At 45.2% G+C, this 24,613-nt stretch overlaps 1 protein-coding gene across 2 annotated transcripts in view; it reads right to left on the bottom strand.

Annotated features, from left to right (window-relative positions):
• Window positions 1–6,337: 6,337 nt before the first annotated feature.
• Window positions 6,338–24,613, bottom strand: part of LOC118363554 (ankyrin repeat domain-containing protein 50-like) — a 41,624-nt gene continuing 23,348 nt past the window's right edge. For both annotated transcript variants that reach the window (XM_035744522.2, XM_035744523.2), the window contains exons 4-5: window positions 6,910–10,445; window positions 6,338–6,399 (exon numbers count right to left, since the gene is read on the bottom strand). In XM_035744522.2, the coding sequence (XP_035600415.2) occupies window positions 6,913–10,445 (3,533 nt within the window). In that variant the 3' untranslated portion in view covers window positions 6,338–6,399; window positions 6,910–6,912. The remainder of the gene's footprint in view (window positions 6,400–6,909; window positions 10,446–24,613) is intronic.

Below are 24,613 nucleotides of genomic sequence, written 5' to 3'. Positions count from 1 at the left end.
AGACCCACGAATTCACTTCCCCCGGTGTCTTCGCTATATGTTGATATCCCGGACCCTTCCATGCTCACGCTCAATCCCTTCATGCGCGGCCACTGCTTTCAGTTTCTTCTCCAGAATTCTCCATCTGTCCCAGGGCCCCGTTACACCCAGGACTTTGATTCGCTTGAAACGCCGTGGAGAGCAGCGCAGCGGAGTCCTGAGCTGAACCCTGCAGCAGTCGGCGAGGACTGTTTGCTGACAGAACACCAGGGAGAGAAAGAGTCTCCGCTGCCAGCGTTACTAACATTCCCCAGCTCCTCGCTGTGATAGCTCAAACAATAAGCTGTGCGTGTAGCTATTCAATATGCATAAATGCGTGCGTTGAGTTATTCCTCAATTTCGTGGTTGGATAGTGAATGATATGTGCGATTGAGTCTCCATCTCGTTCCGTCGTGCACAATGTTTATAGCTGAAAGGGGGAAGGCGAATCTGTTGATGATCATTCCCAGCTGTCTCTGTGAGATTCCCAGTGCCCTTGTGTCCCAAGCACGTGAAAAAAGAGAAGCTATCACAAGCTACAGTATCAAATGCTGTAAACAGCAGTTAAATGTAGCCCTCTGTCTTGGCCACTGGGACAGTTGGGCTGTAATGCAGTACTGTTTATTGTCTTTGGCTTCATCGGTAATGAGTAATGACGTCTGTGTGGTACAATGGTACAAGGGTACTGAATATGGGCTATTCACATACTAAAGGCCAGCCTTTCAAAACGACTGTCTCTGCACATAATCTACAAGTATTGTGAAGAAATGGCAGATATGAATGTTCAGACACGAGGGTATAATCAGAAAAGGGGGGAAATATATACGATGCTGTGAAAAAGTATTTGCCTCCTTCCTGATTTTCTCTATTTTTGCATATTTTTGATGCTGTGTGTTATCAGATCTTCAACCAAAACCTAAAATGAGATAAAGGGAAACTGGGTTTATAAATAACAACAACAACAAAACTCCTCTGTGTGAACAAGTAATTGCCCCCTGACACTCAACAGCTGGTTATGTCACCTTTAGCTGCAATGACTGCAAACAAATTCTTCCTGTAGTTGTTGATCAGTCTCTCACATCACTGTGGAGGAATTTTGGCCCACTCTTGCATGTGGGTTTCAAACATGAACTGCTCGTTTCAAGTCATGTCACAACATGTCAATTGGGATCAAGTCTGGACTTTGACTTGGCCTTTCCAAAACGTATTATTTATTTATTTTTAACCATGTTTCATGTGGACTTGATTGTGTGTTTTGGATCATTGTCTTGCTGCATGATCCAGCTGTGTTTCAGCTTCAGCGCACAGACGGATGGCCTGACTTTCTCCTGTAGAGCAGAATTCACGGGATGCAGAGCAGAATTCATGGTTCCTTCTATTAAGGCAAGTCGTCCAGGTCTTGAGTCAGCAAAGCATCCCGAAAACCATCACACTGCCACCACCATGCTTGACCGTTGGTATGAGGTTCTTACTGTGGAATGTGTTTGGTTTCCACCAGACATAATGGGACCCATATCGTCCCAAAAGGTTGACATCCTGGAACCACCTGGATGATCATCAAGACTCTTGGAAGAACGTTCTACGGACAGATAGGTCAAAAGTATAACTTTATGGACGACATGGGTCCCATTGTCACGTGGCTGTGGCTTGCTATATAAAGCAGGCAGACAAGCAGTGAGGTAGTCAGTTACTGTCAATTGAATGTTAGAATGGGCAAAACGAGTGACCTAAGAGACTTTGAGCGTGGTATGATCGCCGGTGCCAGGTGTGCCGCTTCCAACATCTCAGACACGGCCGGCCTCCTGGGCTTTTCACACCCGGCAGTGTCTAGGGTTTACCGAGAACGGTGCAACAAACAAAAAACATCCAGTCGGCAGCAGTCCTGTGGGCGAAAACAGATAGTTGATGAGACTTTGAAGGAAAATGGCAAAAATCGTGCAAGCGAACAGGAGGGCCACAAACAGGCAAATAACGACGCAGTGGTGTGCAGAACGGCATCTCGCAACACACAACTCGTCGGTCCTTGTCATAGATGAGCTACTGCAGCAGACAACAACACCGGGTTCCACTCCTATCAGCTAAAAACAAGAAGAAGCAGGTCCAGTGAGCACTCGATCACCAACACTTTACAATTGAGGAATGGAAAAACATTGCCTGGTTTGACGAATCCCGGTTCCTGTTGCGTTATGCTGATGGCAAAGTCAGGATTTGGCATAAGCAGCATAAGTCTATGGCCCCATCCTGCCTGGTGTCAACGGTACAGGCTGGTGGCTGTGGTGTTATGGAGTGAGGAATGTTTTCTTGGCACACGTTAGGTCCCTTGATACCAATTGATCAAAGTTTGAACCTTGTCGATTTCCATGCCCCAAAGAATTCCGGCTGTTCTGGAGGCAAAGGGGTGTCCAACACTGTACTAGATGGGTGTACCTAATATACTGGCCACTGAGTGTAGAGACGGTATATGCATATTCTATTATTATTTTACGTCAACTATTAGTATTATCTGTCTTGAGCCACCTGCCTTTAAAATATAGCCATATAGCTACCTTTATCGAAAGAAGGCATGTTTTTAGCATTGTAGATTAATATTTGGTTGGATGCTACCTTTGGTCAAAAAGTGAAAAACGTATCTTATTAAGTCTGACACGTATCTCTTTGAAATAATGTATTTTGTACCCTGTCACTCATGAGGTCCCAATCATTAATTCCTTTGAAGAGTCTCATCTTAGAACACAAGCAGACTTTCCCCATGGCTTTTATGACTGCAGCATCTCAACAGATGACCGTTGAACATATTTGTTTCGTATCGGTTCAGTCACGTCGTCTGCCTTAATTCAAATGTTGCCTCATAAGAAAATAAACAATCCCTTTCACAAATGTACAATTAGGCTATCGCAGCACCAGCTCCCAAGCTCATGAGATATGCAGCAGGGCATGTATATAATGCTGCTCTGAAGTGCATTTGCCGCCTCCATCTGCGACATAATAAATCTCCATCCAGCATGGGCAAATCATTACCTTTTCCTCTAGTGAATTATCATAGAATTGCAGGAACGTTCACAAAATTCTAAATCATTTTATTCACAATTTATGATTATTAAGAAAAGCCTAGGCATGGCAACCTCTGACGAGTTCATTTGAAACCCAGACCGGTACTTTTTGTCCTAAAAAAAATTGAAGAGTGGATTTACACAGTGTTTCCCATTGAGATACTTCTCCACACCCTTACTCTACCTCCTCACCAGCTCCTACAATGATCTGTAAAACTGGAGTATGTAGCTGTTTGTGCATGCCCATTTCCTTTAACAGAAATTATGTCTGGGCAGACAGGAGGCGCACTACTTCACACCAATCCAGCTCATCCACTAATTGAACCTGTTTTGGAAAAAGAACACAGCAGCATATTGTCCCATCACATGTCCAAAGATCACTCACTTGAACAGACTGGCATCAAAACATGCCATGTGTGTGTCCATTAGAATACAACACCTCTTGAAATTGGTCTACGGGAAACAATTGTGCTCTTCTCAGAGGTTGTGTTGTGAGAGATTGTTGGGATCCAAAACAAGGGCGGAGGAGGAGAAACAGATGTGGTCGCTGTGGAGTCCAAGAGACAGACACAACCACAGACACTCCTTTTTACAGCGCATGATGATGTCATCGCCAGCTGGTTTGCTCATTAACACCCTGGTTGAATCCCCAAACACCTTAACACAATCTATAGCCGAGGACCTACAACATGGAGCTGATTTATTACTGGCCTATATGGCAGGGTAGGCATATCAAAGACCATGTAAGATTTTTTATTTATTTGGAACGAGATAAAACAGTTCATTGCCCTTGTAACATACGATACCATCCCTGTGATTAGACCTCTTGTGGATCTCTTCCTATGCGGTGGACTTAGTGAAGCAGAGCTGTGATGGAGCTTGGCACAGAACCTCTGTTCCACCTCAGTTTGATCCAAATGCTGCGATGCATGCAGTGTCCTGGTCTGGCCCTCCACCATCAACTGCACGGTGGGGAAAATATCCAGTGTACCCTGTGGTTATGCAGCTTTAATAACAGGAAAATCTGACCCTTTTCTACATATACCTTCTGGAGTCCCGACAACATGTCCACCTCACTGGAGGCTACTCAATCAGGCCTGTATTTTACTTGATATATCGGTCTGCTCGGATGAGTCAGCTAGAAATAATTACAGTTGCTATACAACCTTGACCTACGTGTCATTGCCGAAGTAAACGGTAGACAGCCAGGTATTAGTCATAGATAACACAATTGACACAAGGTTAATTGGGAAATTACTATCCCAGAAGGTGACATTCTTCTCGGGTGTATACAATTATCTGGTCAATCGATGTGTATATACGTAGGCTTCTTGAATATCGAGGCATTAAGGCAGGCAACACTGCCAAAACAGGCAATTATTTGACGATCAATCGATCAAAATGTTGGGTTAATGGTTGCTTAATGCTTAGGGATGCATGTAATGGCCTTCGATGTAAGGTTAGCCAATAGGGCATAGACATGGCATAGTATGGATCTCTGTTAAGTGTCTGCTCAGTTGTACAGTGATTTAAAGGATACAAACGGTAATAATTCAATCACAATGATGTAACAATAGAGGACCTGTCATTTTCCAGCAGTAAAGCAAATATGTTTATTAAGCACTTTAATATACATCAGACCATTCTGCTTAATATAGTACAGGAAATACATTTTTGAAATGAAAAGTTCAATGTACATGGTAAGTTATTTACAATCAGTTTAGGGTCAATTCAAAACAAGAGGTTTGAGAGATGGCGAAAGAAGTTTGAACACTGTCCAGAATTGATCCTAAAAATGAGTCCTTCTTCCTTTATACCTTCATAGCACACCATCAAGCTGTACTGGAGAGCGGAGGGCTTCGACTTGGGTTTATACAGTATGTATGTGACGGCTTTTCCACCCCCCCTCACTGTTATCATTGTGAAAAGCCTGCAAAAAAAATACAAATATGACACACAAATGCTCACACAGCCCCCCACATAGTCCATGAAAAACAGATGTTTGCAATCCGAGAGCACCATCTTCAAGCCCCTCCCTCTTCGGCGGAGCTACTGCTGGGTTAACTGACAGGCAGCCGCTCAAGAGAAGAAGGAAAAAAAATGCTTTGTTCCAACTTTGGCTAGACAGGTATACATTTCAAACCATCCTTTAAAAGCATAATATTATTGAAGTCTCCTACTCAGTGAACCGTAAAGCCGTCTTTTTGTGTGTGTGCGTCTTGCTCCGAAATATACGTCAATTATCAAAATATAAGCGACACTGCAATAAATATACGTCAATTATCAAAATATAAGCGACACTGCAATAATAGGGGAAACAAAGTTTGAATTTTGTTTCTTGAATTGCAGGTTATAATAGTAATAATTCCACCAACCAATGCACTGGAATGCCGCTTTCGCTTCAGACTTTTGCATTTAAGCCCCAACCTCCGTAGTTGACAGTATACACAATGGTTATTTTAATCATTTTCAAATGCACACAAAAAAAAACATGAAAAGTCCCACAGGGACAAAATGAAGTCACATGGGTTTAACGTTTTCAATTAACTCTCTCCCTTAGGTATCTTTAATACTACAATACACATAGCAAAGAAAATAGTATCAAGACGACCAAAATGGAGTCCAAAAGAACTGCAGGCAACTTTTGAACACAGCACCATGATAGAGCATACAATACAACTTAAAGTGGCTTTTTCCTAAATAAATATGGTTGGTTATACTTGTATAGTAAATTGCCTTAGCTATTAACATATTACACACAGCATATGTTTAGTACACCGAACGAGGTTAACACAGATTATTTGGGCTCTTCAGGAAGGCAGAGTACCAATGCGCATAACATTATCCCATGTCATCGATTATCTTGATGTCCTCTGGTAAGATGTGATGATGCACTCAGCGGTACATTGCTGTCGGTGTGTATGATTGCAGGCAGGACAACAAAAACAAACATACAGTATAACACAAAAACAATGTTTGATTTTTTTTCAGAACAATTAGTTTTGAAACACAGGAGCATAAAGGGGAGGCTGAACAAATATATGTTTGTCATTTTCTCTATGTAAAAAGTGCATACACTGCATATTAAATATCAATACATTAAAACGATAGTGTGCATGATTACACTGAGAAGGCTGTAACAGATGTAGGCACATTGAAGTATCGGTTCATCTAGGCCTTGTGCAGCGATCAACATTCTTTCCTAGGTTTTCTGAGGTGTTCCACTTGAGAGAGTGGATTTTTTTTATTTTATCATTTCTTATGCAGATGGGGGGAGTTGCTTTGGCACATTCCCTCCCGATGTCTCCGTGACGAATGGCGTTCAAGACATCTGAAATGGTAATGGAAATGATTTGTGTTAGTGCTGAGTTGGGAAAAAATTGGTCGTCTTTTAGGCCAGAAAAGTGCATTCTTTGAAATCTATCATTCGTGTAAGTTTGAGTTCTGCTAAATGATAGGTCAATGGACCGTAATAAAATATTGACAAGACAGTGTTTTCAGTAGTGGTGAGTGAGTCATTCAATTGTAATTTAATAACAGCATACTGTATCAACAATGTGGCCATGAATCCTAGAAGTAATATAAAGACATTCATAATAGCACACAGGGATTCTGATTTTTCAGCCTACATACCATCCCTGGATATATACTTCTACTATCTTCACGACGAACCCGTTTAAAATCGTAATGAAAATAAAACATGTCTGACCTGATCTACTTCTAATATAATGAGTAAAACAATTATGTTGAACATTAGAATAACTCTATAGCTGGTGGTTAATGCTTAGATTTTTTTTTTACATTCTAATTACTTCAGATTCGTTTGAGAATGAACACTTACCAGCTATAATGGTGTCTCCTTTTTGTAGTTAAACCCAGGGTCTGATCCTTCTATCTGCAGTTTCAGTGCTTGTTTAAGGCTTAATTCAGTCTCCCCTATAGGGTAGTTCTCCAGGACATCCTGGTGCCCTCTATTCTGTACAGTCCTTGGGACAGAAACCCTCCCGAGAAAAACCTGATTGCCCTGAAGATGGTAGTTGGGGTTGGTCATAATTCCATTTCGCTTCTTCTCTGCAATGCTCTGCTGTTGGATGAATAACTGCTCTTGGGTCAGTCCCCCATCTGGCTGGGTGGAGCCGCCAACCATGATCTTACAATGAGGATCCTTCACTGCAATGTTCGCTACAGACTTGTTGAGCGCAGTCCTCTTATCAAACTGGGTCATCTCATATTCCTGACCCTGGGTTGAGCCAATGCTCTTGAGCCTTTTCTTGTCTCCTGACCCCCCTTTGCCGTTGGATGTGTCATTTCCAGGCTTATTCCCTTTGGTCGACTTGAGACCTGGCTTAACCTGAGCCCAGTCAAATTCACTTGATGGAGACCCCTGATGATGTCCAATGGACTTGGTGGTGGAGGAGGGTGAGACGATGGACTGTCGGCTCCGACTGCGAGGCAGAGAGTGTTGCTGGATTTGCTCGGTGAAGGTCATTCCGTGGAAACTATCTATGGGCACGGTCTGTGCAGTCGCGGTGGACGAGGTGGTTCTCAGTGAGTTTTTAGAACTTTTGAGGGAATTATTTGAGAGAGAGGATTTCTGTCTGTCCACGGTAGAGTCAGGAGATTCTGAAGGGGAGCTGAAGGCGTGGACAGGACCGTTCTGTAGACCACGTCCAGATGACTGCATGTCTCCAGCTCCTGTGCTGCCAGAGCTGTTGGATTTAATTGTGAGAGACTGCATTTTCCCAGCTACAGAGAGTGGGGTTTTCTGCTCCATAGTGTGTACTGGCGAAGGACTACAGCCATTAAGACTTGAGGCCCCATACTTCTCAAGAAGTTTGATGATCATTGAATGCCCCCCTTTTGCAGCCACTCGCATGGCTGTGCGTCCAAACTGGTCTGCGTGGTTGGGGTCAGCGCCGTGCTCCAGAAGGATCTGCACTACATCTCTGTGCCCCTCTTGGGCAGCAATGCCAAGCGCTGTTGCCCCCTGATTACATGTGTGATCCACGTGAGTGCCATTGTCAATCAAGAACCGCACAACCTTTGTGTGGCCTTGCCAAGCCGCTGACTGGAGGGCGGATCGCTTCTCGTTGTCACAAGAGTTCACATCGGCATGATAGTTGATCAGCATCCTGACCATTTCTACATGCCCTTGCCAGCAGGACACATGGAGGGCCGTCCTTCCCTCTGTGTCGCTGACTTCCACATTGGCCCCATTTTCCAGGAAGTACTCTGCCATTGCTAGTTGATTCTCAAGTGCCAATATGTATAATGTCGGGCGTCCGTCTGCGTCTTTACAGTCTATATCAGCGCCATGACTCAGCAACAGTTCAACAATATCCCTGTGGCCTTCCAGTGCAGCCACCCTGAGAGAATTCCTCCCATCATATCCTCTTTGGTCGATGCAAGACTTGTTTTCCAGAAGAATATGGACACAGTCATAGTGACCCTCTTGCGCAGACAATATCAGGGGTATTCGACCATCGTTATCCACCTCTGTGCATCGGGCACCTTGCTCAATGAGGGCATCGCATACTTGCCGGTGACCCTCAAATGAGGCCATGTGCAGTGGGGTCCAGCCTGCGTCATCTCTGTGATTCTCATCCAGCCCTCTGTCCAGCAGAGTTCGGACCACCTCTACGTTCCCTTGAGCGGACGCTATGCTCAGAACAGTCCTTCCTTCACTGTCGATGCTGTCTACAGCTGCACCCCAGAAAAGCAGGGTATTGACAACAGAGGCATGGCCCATGGACGCTGCAGCAAGGAGAGGCGTTCGGCCATTGTTGTCAGTGTGATCCACGTCAGCTCCACCTTCCAGCAGCAGATCAACTACGTCCACATGTCCTTCATAGGCAGCCACAAGGAGGGGGGTCATGCAGTCTTTGTCGCAGTGGTCCACCTCTGCACCCCTGTCAATGAGGAGGCTTACGACTGAGGCATGGCCTTTACTGGCAGGCACACAGAGAGCAGCAACTGAGAGGGCTGTCCTTCCGTCCGCATCACCATGGTTCACCTCTGCCCCATGCTCCAAGAGGTGCTCTACGATTTCTCTGTGCCCCATGTATGCCGCTGCAATGAGAGCTGTCCTTCCTTCATTGTCTGCTTTGTTGACTTCTGCCCCGTGTTGGAGGAGGTTCAGCACGATGTCTTCATGACCTCCCCAAGCTGCGGCTCTTAAGGCCGTTCTGCTGTCGGCATCAGCACAGTCAACTTTGGCACCGGCGTAGAGGAGAGCAGACACCACCTCCGAATGCCCACCCCAGGCTGCAGACCTAAGGGCGGTCCACCCATCGTGGTCTGTGTGATTGATGTTTGCGTCACAGCCGATGAGGCAGTTTACGACCTTAGTGTGCCCTTGTCTTGCCGCAAGAGTAAGTGACGTTTGTCCATGGTTGTCCTCCATCTCCATGTTTGCTCTTCTGGATATGAGAAAGTTCACCACATCCAGGTTTCCACTGTATGCTGCATTGGCCAGCAAAGTTCTCCCGCTAGAGTCACATTGGTTCACAGAGGCTCCATTGTCTAGCAACGTCCGAATCGAATCCTCTCTCTCCAGTGCCTGCTGCACTATGCAAGAGGCATGGTCGTCGTCGTTGTTGACGTGAGCTCCAGCTTTGACTAGAAGCTGCAGCACCTCCTGCTCTTTAGGTATGGAGATGGAAAGAGAGTCTTTGGCGGGTGTACCATTCCACACCATCCAAAGAGCCAGGTTGAAAGGCTCTATCTGCAGGTTGGAGTTGATCAGATGCAGGGCAAACTCCTGCACCTCCAGCGGTTTGAGCTGCTTGGCCCTGCAAGTGTAACTCATCGCCACCATCCTATGTCCCTCCGCTGCATTACACAAGTACTTTTGTGTACAATGCTTAACATCCAGGAGCCACTCGGCAAAACTGTAGTGAAAGAGGATCCTAGTACCTCCGAGGCCATCAACCAACAACTTGGAGAGGATGTCCATCTTCTTCTGAAAGTCCTCCATGGTGAGAGTCATGTTTTTGGTCCAGACAGCATGGTAAAGCTCCTTGAAAGTAAGTGGCCTGCAGGTTGCAAGGATCACGTTGAGAATAGGCTGGACTTTGGCAAACTGCTTCCGAACAAACAGCCTTTGGCAGAGCCACAAGTAGAGGCCATTGAGCGTGCCGGGGATGTCGCGGATCTCTCGCAGCACGATGAAGTTCTCCACCACCCCGTCTAGCACGCGCTCCAGGTACAGGAAGCAGCCGCTGCTTTTGATGTGAAGCTGGTTGAGCATCTCGGCCGTCTCCTTGGTGAGGTGCTGGCGAAGGGCCTCCTCCTGGTCGAGCCGGTGGAGGATGTACTGCTGCACGTCCTTGACGATGTAGGCCTTGCGAAGGTCGTCCAGGCTAATTTTACGGAATCCTAGAAAAGAGGAAAAAAAACTATTCGTTTACCACATCAAAAGCAATGAATTAAACATCAACTTCTTTCAACACATTTCCAAGATGAATATGGCTGTGTTACAGTTTATCAACGTAATACAGAGAGGGCATAATTAGTCTTTCCACTGAGTTTCGGCGCTCATAGTGATCATACGAAGGTGACTAATTCCTTTTTTACATGATGCCCTTATATTCTCAAATAGATATCTGACCTTCAGAATTTAGTCACTCCATTTTCCCATTGATTTTTTACCTTTGAAGAATTCTATTACGCCAACCTTTAATTTCCTAAGGCACAGACTAATTAGTGGTGAAGCCATGTTGTTAAAAATAAAAACCATTCAAAGGAATTGAGAGCATGACCCTGGTCTCTGGCAGAGTAATCAGTAATCAGTTCAGCATCAGTATGACAGATCTTTTGTGAAGGACTATGGAAAACAAAGCTGGCGTAATTGATGCTCCAGAGGGGTATTTGATGCAGAAGACCTTTGATTCTCCTAAGAAAGCGCAGTACATTATCATCCCAGCCATACATTTAAATAAAGAAATATCAATACGATTGCAAAAGTATAGAAGAAAGACTTTTATCTTCATATCAATATATTTAAAGGGGCAATCAGCAGTTGAAACAATGACTAAGCAAACTCCCTGCCCGTTTTCGGTAAAAAACTGAGGGATGGTGCTGGAGAAAAGTAACCACTCTCAAATTCATGGACAGCGCTATGGATGCAAGGACCGTCCTTGATATCACGCCAGGGTAGTGGGTTCGATTCCCGGGACCACCCATACGTAGAATGTATGCACACATGACTGTAAGTCGCTTTGGATAAAAGCGTCAGCTAAATGGCATATATTATTATTATTATTATTTATTATTATTATATCAACAATATAGTTTAAAACATGTTTTGAGTCTATATAGTGTTTGTTTACATATACTCTGTGAACAAACAGTGCAGTAAAATAAGCTTATATTTTGGGTTCTGGTGGGGTATGAACTAAGCTCATGAGGCATTAATAGCTATATTCGTCAAGAATCAATGGGTACATATCATTAACTTATACGTCCAAAAAATGGATGTAACAACTGCAGATTGTCCCTTTACAGCTCAAGGCCCAACTAATTATTTATAAAAGGCCTCTCCTCACATATTTGAGAGAAAAACACAAAGTAGACCCCTGGAAGAGCTATTTCCATTTCATAGCATACAAATGGCCATAAGACAACTCTATTGTTGCACACATTAACAGACTACATGCTACCAGCACAGACCTTTAGGAAGAAATCACCATGGGGGTCTTAATTAATTACCACTAATGTGCAGTAGCAATCCTTTCCCAGACATAAAGGGGTAACTTTCTCCAGGTTAGAGCAGTCAGATCAGACTACACACTCAAGGGCAGGGGATAGTTTTATTTACTGTTTCCATGGTCTCAGGCCTGATGGGGGACAGGGGGGACTCGGCGGAGAATTGTTCAATGCTGTTGTGATTTTTCTCAATTCTAAACTTGCCTCCTGCTGTGGGAAACGAGTAATACATTATTTTGTTTTATCTAATTACCTATATCATGAAAAACAAGCTGCTTCTAAATGTTTCCTGAAGAAATGGGCTCATTTACTGCTGTCTGGGTTAGGATACCCGGTTAATTAAAATGTGCATCTTAAATTAAGCTACCTTAAACACCCTCAATGATAAATAAACCAAACACTACAAAATGGGGATCTGAGAGACTAATGACAATATTTAGACAAAATGAACATGCCTATAATCAATCAGTGCAGTAAGTATTCTAAACTGGATTGCTTGGATTATATAATCAAAGTTTCTCTGTGTACAAGTCTCAAACTGTTGCAAAGCCTGAGGAGTAGTTCCCTCCATGAATGGTTTTGTACAGAAAGAAGACTATGAAATCTTACCCCACACCGGGGCAATGTAGCCACACCAGTAGCAAAATGGGGTGGTAGGGTCTAGGGATGATACAAATGGACAATTTTGCTTAAAGTTTAAACTGCAAAAGAAATGCAAATTTAAGCAATAAGAAATCATCTTATCTTGTACACTACCACTAAAAAGTTTGGGGTCACTTAAAAATGGTCTTGTTTTTGAAAGAAAAGCACATTTTTTTGTCCAGTAAAATAAAATAAATTGATCAGAAATACAGTGTAGACATTGTTAATGTTGGAAATGACTACTGTAGCTGGAAATGGCGTTTTCTTCTGCCTAAAAGGCCAGCATTCCGGAGTCGCCTCTTCACTGTTGACGTTGAGACTGGTATTTTGCGGGTACTTTTTAATGAAGCTGCCAATTGAGGACTTGTGAGGCGTCTGTTTCTCAAACTAGACACTCTAATGTACTTGTCCTCTTGCTAAGTTGTGTTCCAGGGCCTCCCACTCCTCTTTCTATTCTGGTTAGAGCCAGTTTGGCTGTTCTGTGAAGGGAGAAGTACACAGTGTTGTACGAGAACTTCAGTTTCTTGGCAATTGGCAGGGTAGCCTAGTGGTTAGTGTTGGACTAATAACCGAAAGGTTGCAAGTTCAAATCCCCGAGCTGACAAGGTCGTTCTGTCGTTCTGCCCCTGAACAGGCAGTTAACTCACTGTTCCTAGGCCGTCATTGAAAATAAGAAATTGTTCTTAACTGACTTGCGTAGTTAAATAAAGGTAAAATAAATAAATAAATAAATAAAATTCTAGCATTGAGTAGTCTTAATTTCTCAGAACAAGAATAGACTGACGAGTTTCATAAGAAAGTTCTTTGTTTCTGGCCATTTTGAGCCTGTAATCGAACCCACAAATGCTGATGCTCCAGATACTCAACTAGTCTAAAGAAGGCCAGTTTTATTGCTTCTTTAATCAGCAATTTTTTTACTCTAAAAACATTGCTGATTAAAGAAGCAATAAAACTGGCCTTCTTTAGACTAGTGGTTTGCAATTAGCCTTTTGAAATGATAAACTTGGACTAGCTAACACAACATGTCATTGGAACACAGGAGTGATGGTTGCTGATAATGGGCCTCTGTACGCCTACGTAGATATTCCATTTAAAAAAATCTGCCGTTTCCAGCTAAAATAATAATTTACAACATTAACAATGTCAACACAGTATTTCTGATACATTTTATGTTATTTTAATGGACGAAAAATGTGCTTTTCTTTAAAAAACAAGGACATTTCTAATTGACCCCAAACTTTTGAACGGTAGTGTATGTATGACCGGGCAATGAAGTTATATCTACCGTGACCCTTTGGAGACATAGAACACAGCTACAGTAACATGTCAATAGCGACAATTGATAACTTTTCAGGTAATTAAAAAATGTGCCGCATCAGAAGAGTCTGTATCTTTTCAGACAGTAGAATTCTGCTCCGGCATATAATGTTCTATTGTTTTCCTGACAACAATAAATGTTGCTGATTGATGTGCTGCTGTGTTTTGTGTGCTGTTTTTAATGGCAGTGTAGCAATATGTGCTATCTTTCTACTAAATGTATTGGTAAGTCGAGGTATTTAAAGAATTTCGAAGTACTTTTTTAGGAGTGTGGTCTGCCGGCAGGCAGCAGGCAGGCTGCGTGCAGCAGCTTGAGATGACTTGATTGACAGTTATGGTCGCCTAGTGATGGAAGTTAGTCCCGCTTCAGAAGCAGCATTACTTTACAAATGCTGTTCATATCTCCAGAGGAGGTTTTGTGCCGGCATTTAAAAAGCCGTAATGTTGCCTACCCTAACAGACAAACAAACATGTTGTACCTGAGGCATTTTGACGGACCACAATCCATTATATCTGAAAAGGGTAATCGATACAGGCTACATGTAGCTGCAATTTCATATTATGAAACAAAAACAACCCCAACCCACCAGGGCTGGTCCTGGCCGTTCTGCCGCCCTAGGCGAGACAAACACATTGCCACCCCCTGCAAAATTACAATAGTCCCTATAAGAAAAATGACGTTGAAAAGAAATCAAATAAAATATGTATTTTCCGGACATTTAGAATGCATATTTCCCGGGAGGTTGAAAAGGTGTCTTTTATGGATGTTGAAAGTACGTATTATCTTACTAATGCCCATCCATGTGGTAGGCCCAACGTTTGTTGAGCACCAACAAACAAAAAATGACGGCCAGGACCAAAAAAAGACGGCCAAAAGACGTCGGCCCATGCATAATCTGGTGTAGCCTACGGTGTCGGCCTGCAATGGAATTTTATGAATGCTAATCCACGTGGTAGGCCCACCGTTTGTAAAACAGGCTGTTGCATTGGCTTTATTAATCCTGATTCCTGTGACTAATCCATTTGGCCATTTAAGCTCTGAATATCAGCTACCCAACTTCACCAGGAGTTATCCTGAGCCTATGTGTTTACACAGCGAGAAATGCAGAAGTACACTGCTCAAAAAAATAAAGGGAACACTAAAATAACACATCCTAGATCTGAATGAATTAAATATTCTTATTAAATACTTTTTTTCTTTACATAGTTGAATGTGCTGACAACAAAATCACACAAATATTATCAATGGAAATCAAATTTATCAACACATGGAGGTCTGGATTTGGAGTCACACTCAAAATTAAAGTGGAAAACCACACTACAGGCTGATCCAACAAGTCAAAATGAGGCTCAGTAGTGTCTGTGGCCTCCACGTGCCTGTATGACCTCTTTCTCTCTTTCTCCCCTTACCCATCTGTCTATTGCCTCCTTTGAATTCCATGCTGTCACAGTTACCAGCCCTTTCAAGCTTAACATCCTTATCATTTATCGCCCTCCAGGTTCCCTCGGAGAGTTCATCAATGAGCTTGATGCCTTGATAAGCTCCTTTCCTGAGGACGGCTCACCTCTCACAGTTCTGGGCGACTTTAACCTCCCCACGTCTACCTTTGACTCATTCCTCTCTGCCTCCTTCTTTCCACTCCTCTCCTCTTTTGACCTCACCCTCTCACCTTCCCCCTACTCACAAGGCAGGCAATACGCTTGACCTCATCTTTACTAGATGCTGTTCTTCCACTAACCTCATTGCAACTCCCCTCCAAGTCTCCGACCACTACCTTGTATCCTTTTCCCTCTCGCTCTCATCCAACACTTCCCACACTGCCCCTACTCGGATGGTATCGCGCCGTCCCAACCTTCGCTCTCTCTCCCCCGCTACTCTCTCCTCTTCCATCCTATCTTCTCTTCCCTCTGCTCAAACTTTCTCCAACCTATCTCCTGATTCTGCCTCCTCAACCCTCCTCTCCTCCCTTACTGCATCCTTTGACTCCCTATGTCCCCTATCCTCCAGGCCGGCTCGGTCCTCCCCTCCCGCTCCGTGGCTCGACGACTCATTGCGAGCTCACAGAACAGGGCTCCGGGCAGCCGAGCGGAAATGGAGGAAAACTCGCCTCCCTGCGGACCTGGCATCCTTTCACTCCCTCCTCTCTACATTTTCCTCCTCTGTCTCTGCTGCTAAAGCCACTTTCTACCATTCTAAATTCCAAGCATCTGCCTCTAACCCTAGGAAGCTCTTTGCCACCTTCTCCTCCCTCCTGAATCCTCCCCCCTCCCTCCTCCCTCTCTGCAGATGACTTCGTCAACCATTTTGAAAAGAAGGTCGATGACATCCGATCCTCGTTTGCTAAGTCAAACGACACCGCTGGTTCTGCTCACACTGCCCTACCCTATGCTCTGACCTCTTTCTCCCCTCTCTCTCCAGATGAAATCTTGCGTCTTGTGACGGCCGGCCGCCCAACAACCTGCCCGCTTGACCCTATCCCCTCCTCTCTTCTCCAGACCATTTCCGGAGACCTTCTCCCTTACCTCACCTCGCTCATCAACTCATCCCTGACCGCTGGCTACGTCCCTCCCGTCTTCAAGAGAGCGAGAGTTGCACCCCTTCTGAAAAAACCTACACTCGATCCCTCCGATGTCAACAACTACAGACCAGTATCCCTTCTCTCTTTTCTCTCCAAAACTCTTGAGCGTGCCGTCCTTGGCCAGCTCTACCGCTATCTCTCTCAGAATGACCTTCTTGATCCAAATCAGTCAGGTTTCAAGACTAGTCATTCAACTGAGACTGCTCTTCTCTGTATCACGGAGGCGCTCCGCACTGCTAAAGCTAACTCTCTCTCCTCTGCTCTCATCCTTCTAGACCTATCGGCTGCCTTCGATACTGTGAACCATCAGATCCTCCTCTCCACCCTCTCCGAGTTGGGCATCTCCGGCGCGGCCCACGCTTGGATTGCGTCCTACCTGACAGGTCGCTCCTACCAGGTGGCGTGGCGAGAATCTGTCTCCTCACCACTGGTGTCCCCCAGGGCTCTGTTCTAGGCCCTCTCTTATTCTCGCTATACACCAAGTCACTTGGCTCTGTCATAACCTCACATGGTCTCTCCTATCATTGCTATGCAGACGACACACAATTAATCTTCTCCTTTCCCCCTTCTGATGACCAGGTGGCGAATCGCATCTCTGCATGTCTGGCAGACATATCAGTGTGGATGACGGATCACCACCTCAAGCTGAACCTCAGCAAGACGGAGCTCCTCTTCCTCCCGGGGAAGGACTGCCCGTTCCATGATCTCGCCATCACGGTTGACAACTCCATTGTGTCCTCCTCCCAGAGCGCTAAGAACCTTGGCGTGATCCTGGACAACACCCTGACGTTCTCAACTAACATCAAGGCGGTGTCCCGTTCCTGTAGGTTCATGCTCTACAACATCCGCAGAGTACGACCCTGCCTCACACAGGAAGCGGCGCAGGTCCTAATCCAGGCACTTGTCATCTCCCGTCTTGATTACTGCAACTCGCTGTTGGCTGGGCTCCCTGCCTGTGCCATTAAACCCCTACAACTCATCCAGAACGCCGCAGCCCGTCTGGTGTTCAACCTTCCCAAGTTCTCTCACGTCACCCCGCTCCTCCGCTCTCTCCACTGGCTTCCAGTTGAAGCTCGCATCCGCTACAAGACCATGGTGCTCGCCTACGGAGCTGTGAGGGGAACGGCACCTCAGTACCTCCAGGCTCTGATCAGGCCCTACACCCAAACAAGGGCACTGCGTTCATCCACCTCTGGCCTGCTCGCCTCCCTACCACTGAGGAAGTACAGTTCCCGCTCAGCCCAGTCAAAACTGTTCGCTGCTCTGGCCCCCAATGGTGGAACAAACTCCCTCACGACGCCAGGACAGCGGAGTCAATCACCACCTTCCGGAGACACCTGAAACCCCACCTCTTCAAGGAATACCTAGGATAGGGTAAGTAAGGGTAAGTAATCCTTCTCACCCCCCTTCTCCCCCCCAACAAGATTTAGATGCAAGTGGCTGTTCCACTGGTTGTCATAAGGTGTATGCACCAATTTGTAAGTCGCTCTGGATAAGAGCGTCTGCTAAATTACTTAAATGTAAATGTAAATGTAAATGACCTCCCTACAATGCCTGGGCATGCTCCTGATGAGGTGGCGGATGGTCTCCTGAGGGATCTCCTCCCAGACCTGGACTAAAGCATCCTAGGGATGGAGCATCGCGCTCCATCCACCAACGCCACGTTGCACCACAGACTGTCCAGGAGTTGGCGGATGGAGAGCGACATGATGTCCCAGATGTGCTCAATTGGATTCAGGTCTGGGGAACGGGCGGGCCAGTCCATAGCATCAATGCCTTCCTCTTGCAGGAACTGCTGACACACTCCAGCCACATGAGGTCTAGCATTGTCTTGCATTAGGAGGAACCCAGGGCCAACTGCACCAGCATATGGTCTCACAAGGGGTCTGAGGATCTCATCTTGGTACCTAATGGCAGTCAGGCTACCTATGGTGAGCACATGGAGGGCTGTGCGGCTCCCCAAAGAAATGCCACCCCACACCATGACTGACCCACTGCCAAACCGGTCATGCTGGAGGATGTCGCAGGCAGCAGAATGTTCCCCACGGCGTCTCCAGACTCCGTCACGTCTGTCACGTGCTCAGTGTGAACCTGCTTCCATCTGTGAAGAGCACAGGGTGCCAGTGGCGAATTTGCCAATCTTGGTGTTCTCTGGCAAATGCCAAACATCCTGCACGGTGTTGGGCTGTAAGCACAACCCCCACCTGTAGACGTCAGGCCCTCATGGAGTCTGTTTCTGACCGTTTGAGCAGACACATGCACATTTGTGGCCTGCTGGAGGTCATTTTGCAGGGCTCTGGCAGTGCTCCTCCTGCTCCTCCTTGCACAAAGGCGGAGGTAGCGGTCCTGCTGCTGGGTTGTTGCCCTCTTACGGCCTCCTCCACATCTCCTGATGTACTGGCCTGTCTCCTGGTAGCGCCTCCATGCTCTGGACACTACGCTGAGAAACCACAGCAAACCTTCTTGCCACAGCTCGCATTGATGTTCCATCCTGGATGAGCCGCACTACCTGAGCCACTTGTGTCGGTTGTAGACTCCGTCTCATGCTACCACTAGAGTGAAAGCACCGCCAGCATTCAAAAGTGACCAAAACATTAGTCAGGAAGCATAGGAACTGAGAAGTGGTCTGTGGTCACCACCTTCAGAACCACTCCTTTATTGGGGGTGTCTTGCTAATTGCTTATAATTTCCACCTATTGTCTATTCCATTTGCACAACAGCATGTGAAATGTATTGTCAATCAGTGTTGCTTCCTAAGTGAGCAGTTTGATTTCACAGAAGTGTGATTGACTTGGAGTTACATTGTGTTGTTTAAGTGTTCCCTTTATTTTTTTGAGCAGTGTATTTTCCTTTTCACTATGATCAGCTTTTTTCAAAAATGTACGGATACAATCTTGAAACCAAAGATTATGACAATTTAGCCCACAGGAGGAAACTCCTGGACAACAGTTGTGAGTAGCCCGATTGTCCATTCCATATTGTCCATTTTCCTTTGACCTGTCCTGCTTTCAAGATCTGTTGTTTGTTACAATTTCAGTGCATTTTTATATTTGATTGGGCGCCATTTAGTTTAGGTACATTGATCTGAGAAATCTGCGTGCTGTAAAAAGTGTACACCTCATTACATTATCATACATTTTTTATCTCCATCCTGTAGACTACAGAAAAGGCCACATACTCTACAATATCCTATATCTGCTACGTGATTTATGTTAAATCGTTTTTTGGACGGACCGCTGGTGGAGCGCCACAGCGATGCGTGTATCCAACAGAGAGGCACACTGGGAATGGACAAGCAAAATATTTTGTGGCCCTGCCTTTGAGAAAGTGGGCACTGCTTATGGCATCAGCACTCACCTAAAAAGCCCATATGCCACTGGTTGACAAAAAAAAACTTTAGTGTGGCTTTACATGTTGTTTGAGGTCAGTTTCGCACAGAAAATGCCGACCTCGTCAATCTGCGCCATAGCCGGCCACCTAATCCTGCCTAATGAGCAGGCCGGCCCTGCCACCCACCCAGTAATGAAGAGTACCCCGTACTCGCAAGACTGTCCTGAAGATACCTCTGTATCCCGGTGACATCGGTCCCAGATATCCTACAGGCAACAGACCGAAGACTGAACACACACTTGTGTCATTAGCAAAGGGAAAGAGCAGGCAGCACAGTGTGAGGGGGAGAGAGGAGGAGCAGGCAGAACCAAGTGCATATTTCTTGGTACTATGCATCGCGCAATGTCTTGTCGTGCATGCCTCGCAAATTCACCAAAGTAGCCTAAAGTCAGCCTCTTTCTCTCTGGTTGTATATAAATATACACAACTGTCCCCAGTCTAGTTAGGCTATAACACCAAAAAATAATATGTTTTGTGATAACTGCACCGCGATTTTAATTATATGGGGGAAACATTGTTCCTGAGATTAGGGTTTTTTCTTAACGTTAAGGATCCAAACTTCGTTTAAACGTTTAAAGTGTTCACACCACTAGTAGGTACCCCTCTAATCATCGCCATTTTAGCTTTCGATACATGAACCTGGCAGTACTCAAACACGTGTGAGAAACCTATCCCTGAGGAATATAAAGAAATAATGTTTTTTTAATGACTAATTATGTTGTAAACTGTCAGCCCTAATTAACAAAAACATTTGCGGTGGCTACCTGTGGAACGTTACCATTCCGGGCTGTCCCGGAAACGACGAAAAACAACGCATCTCATCTGTCCTACACCATGCAGTCACCACCAACAGAGTACAGTAGGATTATAATAACCCAGTGACCCAAAGCCTCAGTGTCAGTCAATGTTTTTAGCAACAGAGCATTTTCCACTGCCTCTCCCAGGCCCTGTGACCTCCTGCTCCACCTCAGACTGATTCTCCACTAAGCATTCTGGATGCCTTCAGCTGAGACAGGAAACCCACTGGCCGAAAGGAAGAGGCCATTAAGAGGGGGGCTGAATGATATCTGGGACAGATGACCTAAAAGTCAATTTTAGCCAGCCGGGAGCCTTTGCCTCAGCATGTTGTTTTCAAGGGTTGTCTCAATGTTTAATTTAGATGTGCATTACCCACGAAGAGAGTATCAGTGAATCAGACTACACTGCCCAGGAAATCGTAGAAGTGTTTTATTTTATTCAGACAATGATTAACAAATACACTCCTTCTTCTCTCCTACAGTTTTGAGATTAGTGGCCTCCCACAGTTCCCACAAAATTGATCATATGTAAATTATGAACACTTTGTGGTGTGGAAAACCCAAGAGGAGGAAAAGAGAGACAGCGAGTTAACCGCGGCCATCTTGAAATAGAGCATTAGCCTTGAAAACCCTTTAAAAATATTTCCAGAGGCCCATAGAAAGGGAAAGAAAGAAATGAACAAGCAGGGGCCTCCAGTCTGAACATGCCAAAGAGGCCTTTTCATTCAATTACAATAAATGGAGGAGGCTGACCTACAATTTCCACTTTAGCCATCACAGACATCACTTCATATGGCCTGAAACTCTGCTGTGCAGTCATGGCATTATCATTGTTCTCCTCATGTGGCACAGATAAGCACAGGCGCAATGAGAGGAACTTGCAGTAGCAGACGTGGTCACTAGCTACACAATGAACGTGACTAACATTGCACACATCTTCCAAGACGATTGTTTTCATTTAACTGCAGGGTAGGACATGATGCCTGGCCTTGACACTTTTCCAGGTCAACTGGAACCACAGTAAATCCTAACTGGGGGGGGGGGCTGCAACAGTACTAGCATGGACGGCAGAGGTCTGAACAGAGAGGGACTGCTAAACAACTAACAACTGATGCATTCATCAGGGCAAGGGATGCAGCCCCGAGTACAGGCCTCGGAGCCAGCTGCTGCTCGTTACGAAACTGGATAGTAGCCAGGAGAGACACGGCCCTATTTACAACGAGGAACTGTTTTCAGATGACAAATGAGGCAGGGTGTGTGTACGTGTGTTTGGAGTGAGGGGGGGGGTTACAGGTTCTGGCCCATGGACCTGGTTCTGAGCGTCAGCATCTCAAATGTATCGAGTTCTTAGCGATCCACCATCTTTAATTCATAAGATCCAAAAGATAAACAGAAAGCCAAGCTCATCTCCTCTAGCCTGCTGTAAACCCCCACTCGACAAACGCCTGTACAACAGCTGCAGAGGTCTTGGCTCCAAAAGCGAAAACGGCATCCTTCCAAACACAAGTACGTGGAACGAGAGACTGCTTAAACCATCTGTAGAAAAATATGTTTTTTTTTTCTCCAAAGCTCCAGTTGCCTTTTTCCTTTTGAAAACGGTTTGCTGCCTTCTCCAATATTGATTTACATTAGTTAAATGTTAGTGAACAGTGGAAAGATGCTGTAGTCCAGTTGTTATTGAGAAAGGAAATGCAGATGGTCGTTGGTATTTATTAAGGCAGTGCGAAGCAAACTGTAGCCTACCCGCAGTCGGGTTTATTTGTTGGGAGAAAGCGTAATTATGTAATTTGATACAGAATTTCTCCCTCCAATTCCTATGCCATTTTTTTGTCTGTGCACGGGCACCCTGACATGAGAAGCGGCATCAAACGTGCAACTGGAAAACAATTACATGCACATTCAAAACAATTAACTTGCAGAGTGGTTATCCTGGCGACACAAGCATGAACAGTTTTATTTTGCCCGATCTTGTCCTCACCTTCAATTTGAAACATGGGAGAGGAGACCTTCCAGTTAGACCTGTTGGTTTTACTGAATGAGAGCTGAGCGCAAACGAAGATTACACCGAAAGGGATATACTCAAGGCCCTTCAGTACGGCCTAGCGTTACAGTCTACCATCCAACAGTCCTATCAAGCCACCTTCATGAAAACGCATCATGAGCTGCAGGAATACATCCAAAGATGATTTACACGAAACACTGCAGAGCCTGGCGACAGATGGGTGGAGATTTCCAGCCAATGAAACACTGTATTGTACTCCAGATATACTTTGAATGGAGCGAGGGCCAGAGCATAGTGGTATGAGATTAAGAAGGGAGCACATCCGAGTGCCTATGCTCAACTCACTCTATGACCCACAATGGGTCACTATATCTACAGCTGGGTTTCACTGCGACATGTAACCTCCTTACTGCATGCAGCTGCACCTTCATTAAACTTATGGAGATAAAAATACTACCATGTTTTACAACTAAGAGCCAGACATTTTTCCTGACCACATGCCTAGTTATCAGAAAGAACAGTCTTGTTTTGGTTACGGTCTTGCCATGACTGACCTCTTAGTGACCTCATTTGGCCCACTCGCCATGATTTCCTGTTCTCCTGCACAGTAATGTGTTCAGTCCTGGATGCCAATCACGTTTTATTAGCCACGTCAAATAAACGTGTAGCTGCTACTGGTGTGCAGTCTGGAACCATTTTGGTCAGCATGTCCACACAACAGATTTAAAGCTCAGCCAATGGAATTTTCACAGAGCTCGCTGTAAAATCAGGTACTTGCAAATGTATTCTTGGCATGCAAGTCGGCGGCAGTTTGGGATACCACCCTGTCTTTAGCAAACTTCACCCCCCGTTGCAAGGCGAACCATTGGCGTGCCAGAAATTACAGGGCATTTATTTTCCTTAAATCAAATTAACACCTAGTTAAAGATCTTCTCTATCGAAACGAGAACCGACATGCCTCTCTACACAGAAACAAAATAGGAATACTAATCTTGTATATGAAACCGGGATCGTTGGAAGAGGCCATGCTGCATACGAAAGGCCCTCACCGAGGAGGCGAAGAGACCCAATTCTTCAACCATGTCTCGAGTCACATTTCTGCAGTGCAGTACCAAAGATGTTATAGACCTGTAATTTGCTTGGCTGTCAGACAGCTCGTGGTAAATACAGAATTCAGGGGTATTATGGTTGTCTTCGGTGCAGCCAGAGTATCAACTCAACACGCAGACCCAGAGGTTAGCCAGCATACAGGAATACAGACCGGATGCACAATCTGCACGTCTAAACACCAACTCAGGTGTTAACAGCAACTGGCCTCTATTAGCTAATTATAACCTATATCTAAATATGGTTAACAATTAGATGGCCTCAATAGTGTTAGAGACTTTGCAATCAAAACAAACACATCTAAATAGTCACTAGTCCAACCAAATACTATCATATTAAGTATATTTTAGTCTGTTGAGGCTATGCATCCCGTAAGCAATACGTTCTTGGAAAATAAGTGGTCCACATATCTAGCAGGAAGTTATTTGAAAAGTCACTTCCACTTCTAATGATTTTACCCATACCACATCCAAGCTTCCTGCATCAATGACAATGATAGGCAGTCCAAACACCGCCTTCGCCCCCTCATCGGGGAGCATTCCACTCCTGGCACAGAATAAATAAACAGTCCTAGATGCTTTATAGCTGTATTTGTGTTGTCAGCAGGCCAGAATACAGTATATTGAGGTCCCTTAAGTGAGGCCTCTCCACTTGCCCAAATAGTATGAAAAACAATTCCCAGGATATAGATGTTAAGAGTGCTGTGACCTTCTTGCTGAGGGGCCCTATGCTCTGCAAGCCCCTCGTAGCCACACTTCGGTCTGCGGACAAGAGCTGGTCTGAGAGCCGTGGTGCGGGCTGGAGAGTGGGGCAAGCCCACTTCAAACAGGCCTCCTATTTTAATTTCTGGTCAGTGGTGGTAAATCAGGCCTGTCACCTGGCCTTGGTGCAGAGAAAGGTCCATTCATGGCTGGAGCTGCGGAGAAGGAGGCACAGCTCCTCACTAGGGTGGGCTTGAGCCTCTCTCTGAAGATATGTGAGAGAAGGAAACAAAAACACACACCT

Source organism: Oncorhynchus keta, chromosome 30 (genome assembly GCF_023373465.1).
Source record: "Oncorhynchus keta strain PuntledgeMale-10-30-2019 chromosome 30, Oket_V2, whole genome shotgun sequence".
In the NCBI taxonomy this organism is placed as follows: domain Eukaryota; kingdom Metazoa; phylum Chordata; class Actinopteri; order Salmoniformes; family Salmonidae; genus Oncorhynchus; species Oncorhynchus keta.
The sequence above is the reverse complement of the archived record's forward strand: the minus strand, read 5'-3'. Positions and strand labels throughout refer to the sequence as shown.